The sequence below is a fragment of the Glycine max genome, chromosome 13, assembly GCF_000004515.6.
Source record: "Glycine max cultivar Williams 82 chromosome 13, Glycine_max_v4.0, whole genome shotgun sequence".
Lineage (NCBI taxonomy): Eukaryota > Viridiplantae > Streptophyta > Magnoliopsida > Fabales > Fabaceae > Glycine > Glycine max.
In genome coordinates this window covers 29063138-29078010 of record NC_038249.2, presented here as the reverse complement: position 1 = coordinate 29078010, position 14873 = coordinate 29063138, and the positions used below count along the sequence as shown (strand labels likewise).

General features: G+C 31.6%; 1 protein-coding gene across 1 annotated transcript; it reads left to right on the top strand.

Moving 5' to 3' along the window:
• Positions 1-8646: 8646 nt before the first annotated feature.
• Positions 8647-12286, top strand: LOC100799762 (uncharacterized protein At4g04980). The gene is made up of 8 exons (XM_041007937.1): positions 8647-8830; positions 8941-9036; positions 9357-9483; positions 9535-10888; positions 11292-11457; positions 11564-11728; positions 11826-11978; positions 12089-12286. Exons 1-8 carry the CDS (start codon positions 8747-8749, stop codon positions 12284-12286), a joined length of 2343 nt encoding a protein of 780 aa, XP_040863871.1. The 5' UTR covers positions 8647-8746.
• The last annotated feature ends 2587 nt before the right edge of the window (positions 12287-14873 follow it).

Below are 14873 nucleotides of genomic sequence, written 5' to 3'. Positions count from 1 at the left end.
ATGATGGAGAAGCAAGCAGAATATGATAATGATGAATTGGAGAAAGTGAATGGTCTACTCACAGAAAAGGAAAAAGAGATACAAGATTTGGAAGCTGAGCTGGAATTTTATAGATCAAACATGACAAGCTCGAATGGAAGCCTTGAAGATCATCTTGCCTGCAAGAATAACACCCCTCCGTTGTCATGGCAAGCTCGAATTCGCATTGCTGCTGAAACTGCTGCTGCTCTTGCAGCTGCTTCTATGATTTTTAAAAAAGTTGATCCCACCTACTCTTGAACTTTGGTTAGGAGGGCTATCCGTGTAAGCATTTGATTTGAGATGAAAACAGTATTTTTGGATGTAAATGGAGTTCTTTCAACTAATGCTTATAATCTGATATTATAATTTATGGGTATAGGTTTTCCAGTTTGCCGATAAATATAGGGGACCCTACAGCAATGGCTTGAAGCCTGTTGTGTGCCCCTTCTATTGTTCTTACTCTGGTTATGAGGTAAGGTTGTAATTCTTTTTTAAGTTGCATAGGTTTTGATGTGTGAAGTATAAGGTAAAGCAAGAAGTGTTTTGTTAATGATGCTTTTGTAAATATGTCAGGATGAGCTGTTGTGGGGTGCTGCATACTTGGCTTCACAAGGCTACTAAGAACCCAATGTACCTAAACTACATTAAGGTTAATGGACAGACCCTTGGGGCTGCAGATTCTAACAATACCTTTGGATGGGATAATAAACATGTTTGAGCAAGGATAATGCTTTATAAGGTCTAAAATGCAATTCTTTTCTTATTGTTTTTTTTTGCTGGAGACATGCTAACAAAAATATAAAGGTTTCCAACTCATAATATTTGTGCTGTTGATTTTAGGAATTTCTTGTTCCGAAAGGAAAATAAGAAACAATGAGTAAGAACAAATTTGTCATCTTGTTGTAAAACATACTCCAGCTTTGTGGTGACACACCATATATCTAATGTTTTTTAGACTTTGTTGCTTCCTTCTCCCTATTTTTTTAAGAGAAAACAACTACTAAAAAAAATGATGTTTTTATAACACATTTTACGAAGGTCATTGACACATGATCACTTTAGAATATGTTACATTCTACATCGATCACGCGTAAAAGATAGACGTAAAATGTAGAGTTACTTAAGGCAGTTATTCGGAGGTACCAACGTAAAATATTATGTATTCTAATATGATTTTTACCACCATTGTAGAATAGGAGACATCTTTTAATGATACCGGCTATGACGATAGTCGTAGACCCATATAAATAACCCTTAAATAACTGATATAGAAAGAAGATTCTCTAGCAGTGAACATTCCATTTTGGCTTGTTATATGTGCGTTGTCATATGTGCATATATCGAATTGGAATAGGTCTCGACGATCTCAAAAAATTGCCATGTTTGACTTCTTAACTTGAAATTGACAAGCGACGGTTGAAACAGTCTAGTTGTTAGAATTCATCAGAAACTAAAACACGAGAAAGTAAGAGAAAACTAGTATTTTAGTGTGACGAATGCACATGTAATTTAGTGTGACGAATGCACACGTAAGAGAAAACTAGTATTTTAGTGTGATTAATGTTTATTTTTATATAATTAAAATATATTATAAATAAATTTTTTTGAATGTATATAAATTATATTTGTAATTAAAAATTACGTACAATCAATAAATATTTTTAAAAATAAGTTATATTTTAAGTTTAAGATAAATAATTTATAATACAATATAAAGTTATTTTTAATTATTTTATTATTTAAAATATTAATTTTAATTTAAAAATAAATATGAAAAACATAGATTAAAAGAGGTAAGTAATTAGTAAAATTAAATATGCAAATAAAGATTAAAAAAAAAGTGATCTGATATAATCAAGAAATAAATTCTTTGAACTTATACATTTTATTCGTGTCCGATCCTATTCATTGTTATTCCTGTCTCAAACCGAGCTACATACATCTTAGCATAACCTATTTAGTTTCCGATCTATGAAGTTTTTCCAAAAACAATTCTTTTAAGTGAGATCCTTCAAAAGGGAATGAATGGATCATACCCGAAAAGATAACAGAAAGACGTTGATGTTAAAATAAACTATACATTTTTTTTTTATCATGAAATAAACTATAAATTCTTTTGTACAGTGATAGAATATTCTAAAATAAAGGTGGTGAACATAGTTAAGGCTTTCAAATTGAATATATACTACTTTTCTCATGAGAGTGGCACCTTACTCATGCATCATGGACGAGTCTGTATTCTTAATTACTAGCCGACACCGAGTCTTCCTAAACGCGGGGGATCTTGATTGATGTAACTTGTTAATTTTGTATAGTTATGCATGCATGATAAAGTAATTGCAAAACCAATCAGACACACATCAACTAGTTTTTCCGTTAAAAGAAAATTCCAAAGGGTGCAATTAATGCATGAATGGAACCAAAGAAGATAAAAGCTTTAATTAGGTCTCTAATAAACAATAAAAACATACCACGTTTCTTTCTTTACTTTTATTTTTTTTTTAGTTGAAAAATTCATTTAATTATTTGATAAATAATTTTTAGTATTTTTAAAAATATTACTAACGTTTTTTGAAGTACTAATTTTTAATTTTTTTATATTTTTTTTGTTCTTAATGTATCTATCAAGTTTCATGTTTATCTTTTTTAAATAAATCAATATTTTATTATTTTACTAAATTTTTTCTTCATGCCATTTTAATTTTTTCTCTCCATATAATAATACTTTGATATATTTTATTTATAATATTTTGATTATAAAATTGTCCGGTATGAATGAAATGGCAGAGACAACATCCAAATTACATATCCCATGAAAAACTTACCGATAACTTTGGCAATGACACAGGAAACCAACGGAAATACTATGTTTTGGATATTTATATATTAGATTCTTAATTTAATGATTATACTATTTATTTTATTAATTTAGTATTATAAATTAAGATATTGATAATGATAGATGATAGAATTTTTTTATATTAGAATTTGTATTTTTTTGTAATAATATTTATTTTAATTATTACACTAATTAACATAATAAAAATATTATATATAAAATTTCGTCAAGTTAGTTTCAAGTGGTGAGGAACTTAGATTCTTTTAAGATTATCAAAACATCTCCAGTTACCAATTACCATTACCGCATTCCTCATTGTATTTTTCAGTTGATTATGAATGAAATGACCTGATTATTTTCAAGTAAAAAAAAAACCATTAAAATCGAATTTTCTGAATGAAGAAAATAGACACCGTGAGATTGTCCCCGCTAGCGTGCTCAACCAAAAAACTTGTAAAGTAGCAATATTGTTAGTCAGAAATTAATAATTATATCATGTTTGTTTTTCAACCAAAAAGTATTATATACTGTTTTCTTAGTTGAATTTAGATGTTTGAAGAAAAATAAAAACGTGAATAAATTTTTACATAATGATTGAGAATTATTCCTTGTGTACAACGAAAGAACTTCTTTAGCAATAATGGGACGAAACCTTCTTTCATGTGTTCTAACCATTATTGTTTAAGGCTTCATGAAATGCTTCACTGTTGCATTAATATGTAATTTTTTTTAACATCTCAATATCTCTGTCTGAGTGTCCTATCTAATATTCTGTATTATTTACATTACAAAATCCAACAATAGAATTCAAAATAAATATAAAAAAAACCCCAACAATAGTTTTTACATATAAGAAAGCTTTATATGGCTAGAAGGGATCATGTTACTCAAATAATAAGTTTAAAAGACTTGTCTTCCATTATCAAACTTTATTTTCTTATAATGTATATACCGCTCTAATGAGTGAAATGAGTGAGGTATCTTTGATCATTATTAGAGTAAAAGAAAAAAAATTAAGGATAAGAAATAACTCTTTTAGAATTGTTTTGTGAGGAATTTTATCGATTCCTCCTATATAATATAATTTAACATTTTAATGTTCTCTTAAAGTTTGATTGGATAAACTTTTCCACAAGTTTAGAAGTGAAATAAATAAGAAGGAAAACTGAAAAATTAGGGATAACTTTGTCGATTTATTTTTGAAAAAGTTAGGGGTAAACTTAGTAAAAATACGGGAAAGCCCAGCGTTTGTCTTATACAAAAACAACGGTTTGAGATATAGCCAAAAAAATTTCTTTCAAATTATACATACGCACATGGCCTGCAAATAATAGATAGGACACTCAGACAGAGGAGAGAGAATACTCAAAAATCAAGAAACACACTTGGATTTCTTGGCTTAATTGCAAATAGACTTGATAGTACATGCGTATTTATAGATGCACAAGGCATATCATGATATAAGGACATACTTTGAATCAATAAAACTGTTATAATCAATAAAGTATTGATTAATGGCAAAAATAGAATGCTCAAGCTTAATATCAATGTTAATCACCTAGAATGCTTGAAAAACACATGTCAAAAATTTCTATTGGCTTTGGCATATGGATGAGATTGATCATCTAAATTTGGAGGATTAAATTAATTAGCAAAGGAGAACATGGTGAATAGGTTATCCCTCTCATTTGTGAAGGGTATCTACATGATCTGAAGGGGTTGATTTTTTCTTTTTTTCTTTTTTACCTGAATACAAATCTTACTTTATTGTAAAGCCTTTTAAATATGTTAACAAAATTTATTACTAGAATGACTAATTGGCCAAAGCAGAGGTAAGAAGCACATAGACACATGCATGCAGGCGTGCTAACATAAGGTGTACAGTACTAATCAATGCATGCTGTCAACGGTGTTTAGTCCAATTGAAGGAACTAATATTCTATATGGGGAGCTAACATTTAAGTCTCTCATGGAAGAAATGTCCATCTATTCATATTTAATGTACAACTATGTCTTCAACAAAAATTACTTTAAAAAAAGAATAAATGTAATAAATTAACTCATAATTATTTTATAATAATTAATTATATAAATCTTTGTATTAGACAATTATTTTATTTTTAAAATAATGATATATTGATTTGATTTTGGATAAAAAAGAAAGATAATAATTGATTTATGGGTAAATAGTCATTTTCATCTTTGAATGTGTAGAGTGCTGACAAATTCATTTCTAAAAGATGATAATTCGATATTTAGTTTCCAAAAGTGAAAAAAGTATGACAAATTTATTCATCTGTTAATTTCTGTTTTTTTACCGTTATAAAAGAACATATATGTTACAAATGGATAAAAATAAAATGTCACCAAAATAATTGTCAACATAACTGTTGAATAGATTTGACCAAAATGTCAATAAGTTATCATTGGACCAAAAAGTTATTAAATTACCATTGAATCAAAATGTTAATAATTTTTTATTGAACCAAAATGTCATTAATGTTTTTTGAACCAAAATGTCAATACATTTCAATGGGCTAAAATGTCACTAAGTTATCATTGGACCAAATTCTTAGTAATGTTTTATTGGAACAAGATGTTAGTTTTTTTTAACCAAAATGACAGTGGTTTCCATTGGACTAATTTGTCAAATCATAAATATTATTTTATTTAAGGGTAAACTATAATTTAATCTTCATTTTTTATCGTTATAGGAAAAATAAGTATAAGTTAAATCAAACATAATAATAAGAATAATATTGATTAATAAGTATAATTACTTTAACAAACATTGTAACTCAAATGCAACCATCACAACACCAATAACATATTTTTAAAATTTGATTAATTATTTTTATTGTTGTTTACATGTTATTTATGTTAGATGTTACATATTTGTAGGATGAGATTAACTGCTTCTCAATTTGCTCCACAAGTTGAACAACCTACCGCTAATTTTGAAAGTACTCCAACTCCTTATATTGAAAGTGTTCCAACTCCAACTATCACTTAATGTGCTTCAACTCCTAGTGCTGAGTGACTTTTACATATAACTGATTAGTTATTGTTAAATTATGTTATGCACTACTAGTTACTATTTATAATTATTATAGGAAACAAGCTTCATACCTCCACCACTGTCAACTGTGTTCAGACCACCTTTAGTTAGGCCTTCAACACCAATTCGAATTATATTTCCAGATGTACCATCTCATAGGATGAACCAATCGAATTACATATGTTTTATACTTACACCAGGGTTGCCCCGCGCGTCGTCAAAATTTGAAGAAGTGAAATATGAGATATGTTTGTCTTTTATTTATAGCAAATTATGACTAATTATTATAATTTGGATAAATTTGTAATGATTGGTACATTGCTTATTTTTGTACATTGGTAGAATGTTTATTTTGTAAAATTTCTATTGTGACAACAATAGGTAATAACAAAATCAAGTTGAGTCTCATTTTTTGTAAGGATTAACTTAGTGGTTATGCATTTTTGTTTGAGTCTCATATATTGGATAAAGTACCATGACATTAGGAATTTCATACCAACATACAATTTATAATTATTATTATGTTTGTTCTAATTTATGCATACTTTCCTATTTTTTTAGTCTAATGAAAACGTACTAACATTTCGGTCCAATAAAAAATTATTAACATTTTGGTTAAATAAAAAATTAATGATATGTTGGTCTACTGGTAATTTATTGATATTTTGGTTCAATAAAAATGTACTGGCATTTTGGTTAAAAAAATAATTAATATTTTGATCAAATAGAAAATTACTGACATTTTGATTTAATGATAACTTACTAATATTTTGATCTAATGTTAACTTACTGACATTCTGGTCTAATTTATTCAAAAATCATGTTGACAATCATTTTTGTGACATTTTCGTCCATCTGTGCCACATAGGTTCCTTCAATAACGGTAACAGAAATTAACGGATGAATGAATTTGTCGCATTTTTTTTTTTACTTTTAGGGGACTAAAATTTAAATTTTCATCTTTCGAGAACGAATTTGTCAACACTCTACACATTCAAATACAAAAATAACTATTTATGATTGATTTTTTATTCAGATAAGAAGATATATACGTCTTAATTAGGAAATGACTAAGAAATCATTCTATTCACCAACTTCAGAAATACTATCGGGGGTAATTATTTAATGAAACACATGAGATTAGAATCAAAAGAAAGGATACTTAAATATAGAAAGTCCAAAGCCATATGTTAATAATTCCACTAATGTGGCACCTTATCTAGAAGGGAAGGAATTGAAGCTGTTTAAGTTTAACATTCTCTTATTTTTAGACATATTCCAACCCAGCATATCAACTTTCCTGCAATATTCAGTTAGCCATTGATGATGAAGACACAAAGCATAAAGCATAAACACTAAACCATATCGAAACGACTCAAACTAATCAGCAAGACAGGAGGGGGAAGGAGCCTTTATATTCCTTCCTCTTTCGGTTTTCTTTTGGCTCTCTCTTTTGAGAAAGTTCCATTGTAATTCTCATATTGGTTTCCGCATCGTCAGACATTACGATAACCCATAATTGCATGCATGTTTACGTGCATGCATATCTCAAATTTTCTATCACCAACCCAATTAATTTGGATAATCATTTTTCAAAGGTTTGAACATTAATTTCTCTCGTTATTTGTTCTACAGAATCATTTTTTAGATATCTTTTTTGTTTTCTCTTCTAAACGAACATTTTTAGCTTGATTGATTATATACATGTTTTGTGAACACTTTTGTTTGGCATTAGCATCACTTTTCTTCTGTTCCAGGATTAATTTCCAGTCAATATTATCAATAAAACATGGCGACCGTTGGTTTCTGCGGTTTGAAGCCATTGCTCTTTCGTCGCAAGGCAAACATTTTTGAGGTAAAATTGCAACCTTTTTTTGTTTCCATGACCTTATCTTGTTAGCCTATATTTTCTTTTCCCGTGTCTATATCTATTAGGGACTTGATGCCAGCTAGTTGCAATTTGCTAAAGTAAAAATAATATCTCTTTTTTTAAAATCAAAGACAAATGTTAATATGGGGATTTTGGAACTTCCCCATTTGTTATTTGTCGTTTCTATGTAACATATATGGTATAACATGTCGGTTTATGTTCCATGATTGAAGTCTTGTTTTCATCTCAAATTATATGGTTCCTTTGAAGCTTATGCATAGATGAAAAAACTGGAAAAAAAATGACTAAACATATGATCTTTAAATTTTCTCATTTTTCGTGAAGACAACAAATGTATAGATATGCTTGTCTCATGGACTTAACATTTAGGGTTTTGTTTGGTCGGATACCATTTCAAAGTTTTATATAGGAAAACATCTTTTAGAATAGGTTTTCTTTATCCAACTTTAGGTTTATACGATTGTTCACGGGTTTTATGATATTTAAATTTTCTCATTTTTCGTGAAGGATGAAGTGCCAACTTAATTGGAATGCCTTTCTTCAATGCCATGCATTAGAATGTTGTTTTTAGCTAGAAAAAAGTATTGTCATTTTTGCCTTTCATTCATCAAATTAACTAGGTTTTTAACTTTTTAGTTATGGAGATGTTGCTTTGTCAATTTTTTTTTATAAATGTTCGGATCAAATCATGAATGAATTTAATGGCATGTAATTAACCAGTGAAAGAGGTGTTAGAAGATGTTGGAATTTCAAACATTAGCTATATGAAACAGTATAAATAATTCGATTTCCTTTGCACTTACCCTTTATAACGTATAACCACTTGCAGGCAATGAAAGGTTCTACACCTAAGAGGTCTTCATCTGCAAAAGCTAAGAGCAAAGCAAATGAAGAGTCATTGGAGTTGTCATTTGTTGGGGCAGACCAATTGATTCTAATGGTGGAGATCCATAAGAAGATCTTGGCATTCAGAGACATCATGGACCTAGCTCCATGTAACAGCTCTGCTTCCTTACGTGAGGTGCTTTATATATAATTTCTTTCTATTCAAAGAAATGACAGCATGCATTAATCCCTCACTATTCTTGCCTGCTTCACAAATTCGACTTAATTTCATCTGTCACACTACAGATGGTAATGAAAACCCTGAAAGATCTGCACGGGCTTTACCCAGGGATCATACCAAAAAATGAAGTGTCAAAGATTAAGGACAAGCCTATAGACAAGGTTTGGACATTTAGCTGCACGTCAAATTATATTTAATCATACTGAAATCTTAGGACCTTTGATTTTTATTTATTTTTTACTTTTAATTTCAAAATTGTCACTTTGTTTTCAATCAGTTCTTATTTTCAAAAAATTATATAGAAAACTGTGAAAACAACTTTGTTATGTTTTTTTTGCTTGGTGTACAAATCTTTATAAACAAGAAATCGATTGGAAGTAAGGTGAAAGTTTTGTAATTAAAAATGAAAATAGAAAATGTTTTCTCAAAGTAAATGGACCCTTAAACTCGCAAATACTAAACGTGGACTATTTTACTACAGTCTATGGCCTACTTCTGCAAGGCTTTGAAGTCTCTTGGAGAGTCATGGATGATGAACAATGATTGGATGAATAAGCTCAATATTGTATTACCATCATGCAAGGATAACAACAACATGCGTCAATTGGGTATGTATGTCATTAGTGTACGTATAGCTTGTCAAATGGTGTATTAAAAAGAAGACAAAGTCCAAATTCATAATTTTAATAGTCCAAGACATTGTTTTATTTGTTTTGCAGGTGAGACAATGTTGACCACTCTAGATTCCTTGATGAAGTTAGCAAGTGAGAGGTTTGACATAGAATTGACAGAAGAAGATGAGCACAAGAAAGAATTCAGCCCACGTTCAAGCTCATTTGGGAAACATATAATGAGATCAACTTCCTTTTCAGATAGCAGCTTCTCTTGTTGCTCTTCTCCTGCCACACCTAAATCTGTTCTCCCAGAGTTGATGAAGTACTCAGCAAGATCAGGAGACAGTCCAAGGAGTTCTTGTGCCTCACCACTTCTTCTGTCTCTCAGAGTTCAAGCTGTGGGAAAGTTGAACCCTATTGATGTAAAGCGCTTGTCTTTTCAGATGTCACCAACACAAATACACAAGATAGAAGAGGAACCATCAGTACCCACCACAGAATTGGATGACAAGGCCTCAAATATTATTCATGGAAAGGACTCATCAGAAGACCTAGTGTTTCACTTGGACGCAACTGAGGAGGAGTTAGAAAGCATAATCAATGATCATAAAACTAACAAACCTCAAGCTATTAGGGAAGTGAGGCTATCATTGTCTCCAGGACAATTTCAACCCAAATCTCCTCCTAAACCACCACAAATACCTCTCGAGCAACAAGAACAAGTACTTGTATCTTCACCTCCAATTACACAACAAGACCCTCCTAAACCATGCATACCACAACCTCCTCCTCCACCACCTCCTCTACCATCCATGATAATGGTGAAAGCTACTCCCCCTCCACCACCACCACCTCCACCTCCACTGCCACCTTCACCTCCACCTCCACCTACTGCATCATCATCCATGATCAAGCCAAATGTAACATTACCACCACCACCGCCTCCTCCTCCTCCTCCTCCACCATCAGCACCAAAATTGGAGCAAAGTGTTGCTCCAATAATTAAGATGGTTCCACCTCCACCTCCACCTCCACCACCAAAAGGGTCTACAAGTTCAGGTGGTTCAGCAACAACTGCTGCTGCTCCTCCACCACCACCACCCATTCCATTGAAAGGTGGATCAGTTCCAGCACCTCCACCACCCGTGCCCGGTGGTGCAAAAGGAGGTGCGCCACCGCCACCACCTCCTCTTGGAGGAGGGAGATCCTTGGGCGCTAGGGCAACTACTAAATTGAAAAGATCGACACAGTTAGGCAACCTGTATCGAACTCTAAAGGGAAAAGTAGAAGGGTCTAGCCTCAATGGAAAATCTTTAGCTGGGAAAAAAGGTGGTATTGGAGCAGCAAGCACTGGAGGGAAACAAGGAATGGCTGATGCTCTAGCAGAGATGACAAAAAGGTATGCTTTTTCAATCATGCACAACAACAAGAACAATGCTTCTATGTTTCTATGTTTATCTTTTTTTATCCGCAAATTTTATTTTATAATTGTTAATTTTTACATTTTTTTAGTGAGAGAAATCGAATCCATTTCTCATCCTTCCTTTTTTTATCAACAAACTAATCTTATAATTCCATTTTTCACATGCTTCTATGTCTAATACGTAGTTGTATTTGATTTTCTTGACTCTTTTTAAAAGCTTGGATACTTTCCAGATATGTATAAGTTAAGTATCAAAGAAAATCGATGTCTATGAATATGTGGAACATATTTAAGTATCCATGCTTTATATCTTACAAGTCTTGGAACCAAATTTCTCACCTCTTAAAGTATTTGGCTTATCTTTCCTTTATTTAATTAGATCCTCTTACTTCCAACAAATAGAAGAAGATGTTCAAAAGTACACAAAGCAAATCTTGGAGCTGAGATCTACCATTACTAATTTCAAGACAAAGGACATGACAGAATTGAGCAGGTTCCACAGAGATGTTGAATCCGTTCTTGAGAACCTAACTGATGAATCACAGGTGACTTTAGAAAATTCATTTCCATATGATTTTCATTTCAATTCCATTTATTACTGCTCTTGGTTCTTTCATTTACCATGATAAGCAATTCTGTTGCTGCATATAGGTGCTATCACGGTTTGAAGGTTTCCCCACAAAGAAGTTGGAAGCTTTAAGAATGGCAGCAGCACTGTACAACAAGTTAGACTCTATACTTACCGAGCTTCAAAATTGGAAAATAGTGCCTCCATTGGGTCAGCAACTGGAAAAGATTGAGCGTTATTTCACCAAGGTAATAAAAAAAACATCAAATTCATTTGATTACCTCATTAAGTGTTGTTATAGACGCATTAATTTGTAAATTCTAACCCAAAAGAGAAAAAATACAGATTAAAACAGAATTAGATGCTTTGGAAAGAACCAAAGATGAAGAGTCCAAGAAGTTTAAGGGTCACAACATCGAATTCGACTTCCACATTCTTGTAAAGATCAAGGAAGCATTGGTGGACGTTTCCTCCAGTTGCATGGAGTTAGCACTTAAGGTATATATATTCTAGTTAGAACAAAGGAAACAAACACAAACACTTGTATATGACCAAACCATGAAACGAAATTGACTTTAATTGTTTGCATTTGCCTAAACTCAATGCAGGAGAATCGCAATGCAGCTGCTAAGAATGATGCACCTAAAAAGGAAGGTGGTTCAATGCTTTGGAAATCTTTCCAATTTGCATTCAGGATCTACACATTCGCTGGTGGCATTGATGATCGTGCTGACAAGCTAACAAGAGAATTGGCTCAGGAGATAGAAAGTGACCCGAATACAAATCCGAACCCGAACCAACCATGACATTAGTGCATATATATATATATATATATATATATATATATATATATATATATATATATTTGGATTTATGCTTTGTATATGGAGTACAAATTGACATGGTGAGGTTCTTTCTGCAGTTCCATCATGATGAACCCCCTTTTTAGTGTCAAAGCCATTTGTATATTAATGATCATTGGCGATTTGGAGTTCTAATTTTTTAAATTTTGATAGGAGCTAGTCATGCTTGGAGAGTTTTGAAAATTAATTGCTCGAACTCTACTGAAGTATGAAGCTTAACTTGTATCTTCACTACTTTATAGTTTGCTCTATACATATTTATATACATTTGGAGACGTGATGAATTCCCTCCTTTTATTGCTATTTGCTTTCATTCTATTTGTACTAATCATAAAACACTTGCAGGATAGCCAACGATGTAACAAAATTAGTGAAATATTCCTACAACAATGATCATCACAGTAGCCAATATACATAATTAAAATAAGTTTAGAAATTATATCTAGTGTACATGAATGATTAAATATAATTAATTAAAATCTTTCATTTGAAATTATGAGAAATTTTAAATTCTAAAAATTTCAAATATTTCATTTGAAATTCTTTTATTTTCAAAATTTTGTGTTTAGATGAAAAAAATTAAAATTGTGAGGATGGAAGAAAATGAATGCAAAAAAAAGAGAAAATATAGTTGGTGTGTTTTTAGAGAAAAGAATATTAATGTAACATGGAGAGCAGGGAAACTAGGACACGACGACGTACACCACGACACCCGACTACAGTATTTATAGTCAACAGCGCAAGGCATGGCCTAAGCCCTCCGCCCCGACAAGCACTTCCGTCGCGTGATGGGCAGTGATGACTATTCCCCTGACTGGCGGGTGTAGTTTTGAGTGTCCACCTATGCCCGCACCCGATCAATGTTCTACGAGCTCAGATGGTGTTTCTTGAAAAAAAAGATCATCAGTGTGAGGAAAGAGTCGCGAGTTTGAGAACAAGATTTTGAAAACTTTCAAGTGAAAGAGAGGATGAAGGTGATAAAAGAAATACACGAATATTTTGGAAGGTTTTTCTATCAAGAAGAAAATTTTAATTTCTTACCTTTTAGAAAAAAATTAAATTCTACATTTTTAGCTATTTAAAATTCTGTTTTAAAATTCCAAAAATTTAAATTATTCATAAAAAACATTCAAATAATGAATTTTAGATTAAAAAAATTTAAATTATCTAATAAATTATTTTTCTCAGTTAAAATTTTCTATTCAAATGCACTCTAAATTACACAAAACGGAAAAAAAAAAACACAAAATTATAACCAAACACTCATGTAGTTAAATTAGCACAACAAATTAATAAAAATGTTTATAGATAATTATAACACATCCAATTGAACTTAAAACATAACATACAAATAAAACATAAACATACACAACCAACTGTGGTCTAGGGCTAACCTTGTTACCTCTGATGGTCCGACCATAGTCATGAGATAATCTCACTTCTCCTTATCTCGAAAGATGCAGTTTTGTAGCAATGGTGTAAGGAACTGAAATTCATCACGATTTCTCACTCTTTAGCTCGCAGCTGAGACGACACAAGTTTCAAATTAAAGAAGCAAAAGAGTGAGTGTAAGAAAAAGACAACTTTTTAGGAACCTAAAATAGATAGTTAATATATAGTTCTGATAGCAAGTTGGGTTAACGGAGCATAAAGTCCAACACGTGACTATCAACTCACACAATTATTTTGTTTTCTTCAAACTCATTTTCAAATCCAAAACCAATTGCCAAATTATTTATTTTAATTAAAACAAGAAAAATTAAAATGTTTAATAATAATTAATATATTTATATAATTAGAAAAGAAAAATCGGAATGTTACAAGGAAGCTTGAAGTCTATGACGATAGAAGATACTGGAGGGCAACAAATGGTGGCCGGCTTTACATCAGTTGGTAACTCTGGTGAACCATAAGTTTCTAGGTCAGGAGGGAGAATTGGAGCAGCGATGGCTAAAAGGTTGTTGTTATTGTTGCTAAGAGTAGAAGCACCGTAAAGTTCTCCAAAGCCAATGAGAAAATCCCTCCTATTTTTTCCTCCTAAGTTGTGTGATAGTTTTCCTTCTTCTAGGTTTTGTGTTGAGTTGTTTTGATTACTATGGCATGACACTTTGGAAACGTGGCAGTTTGGTTTACTATGCTTGGTGGGGTACGTAGCATGATATTTGAGAAAGTTGTTTTGAGAACGTGGGAAATGGAAGGGGTGCAGAGAAATCAGTGAGGGACACAGTGGATAGAGGGGAGATAGAAGCCTTGATATGTAATTGGTTATTATCCGATCTTCTTGTGGCTCATAATGATAAATGTACAATATTGTCCTTTTATGTGATCAAGTTGTGAAATAGGTGTCTTATTGCTCATAATTTTAAGTTTCTAATGAACACTTGTAATTCTCGTTTTCTATCTAGACAAGAGAAAATGACAGGATATACAGCTGATTCCTTTCATTTGCTGGACTCACATTATCTAGGGTTGCATGTATTGCTGCATAGTCATTGGTTTATTTGAGATTGCTGGGATGCGCTGCAATAAT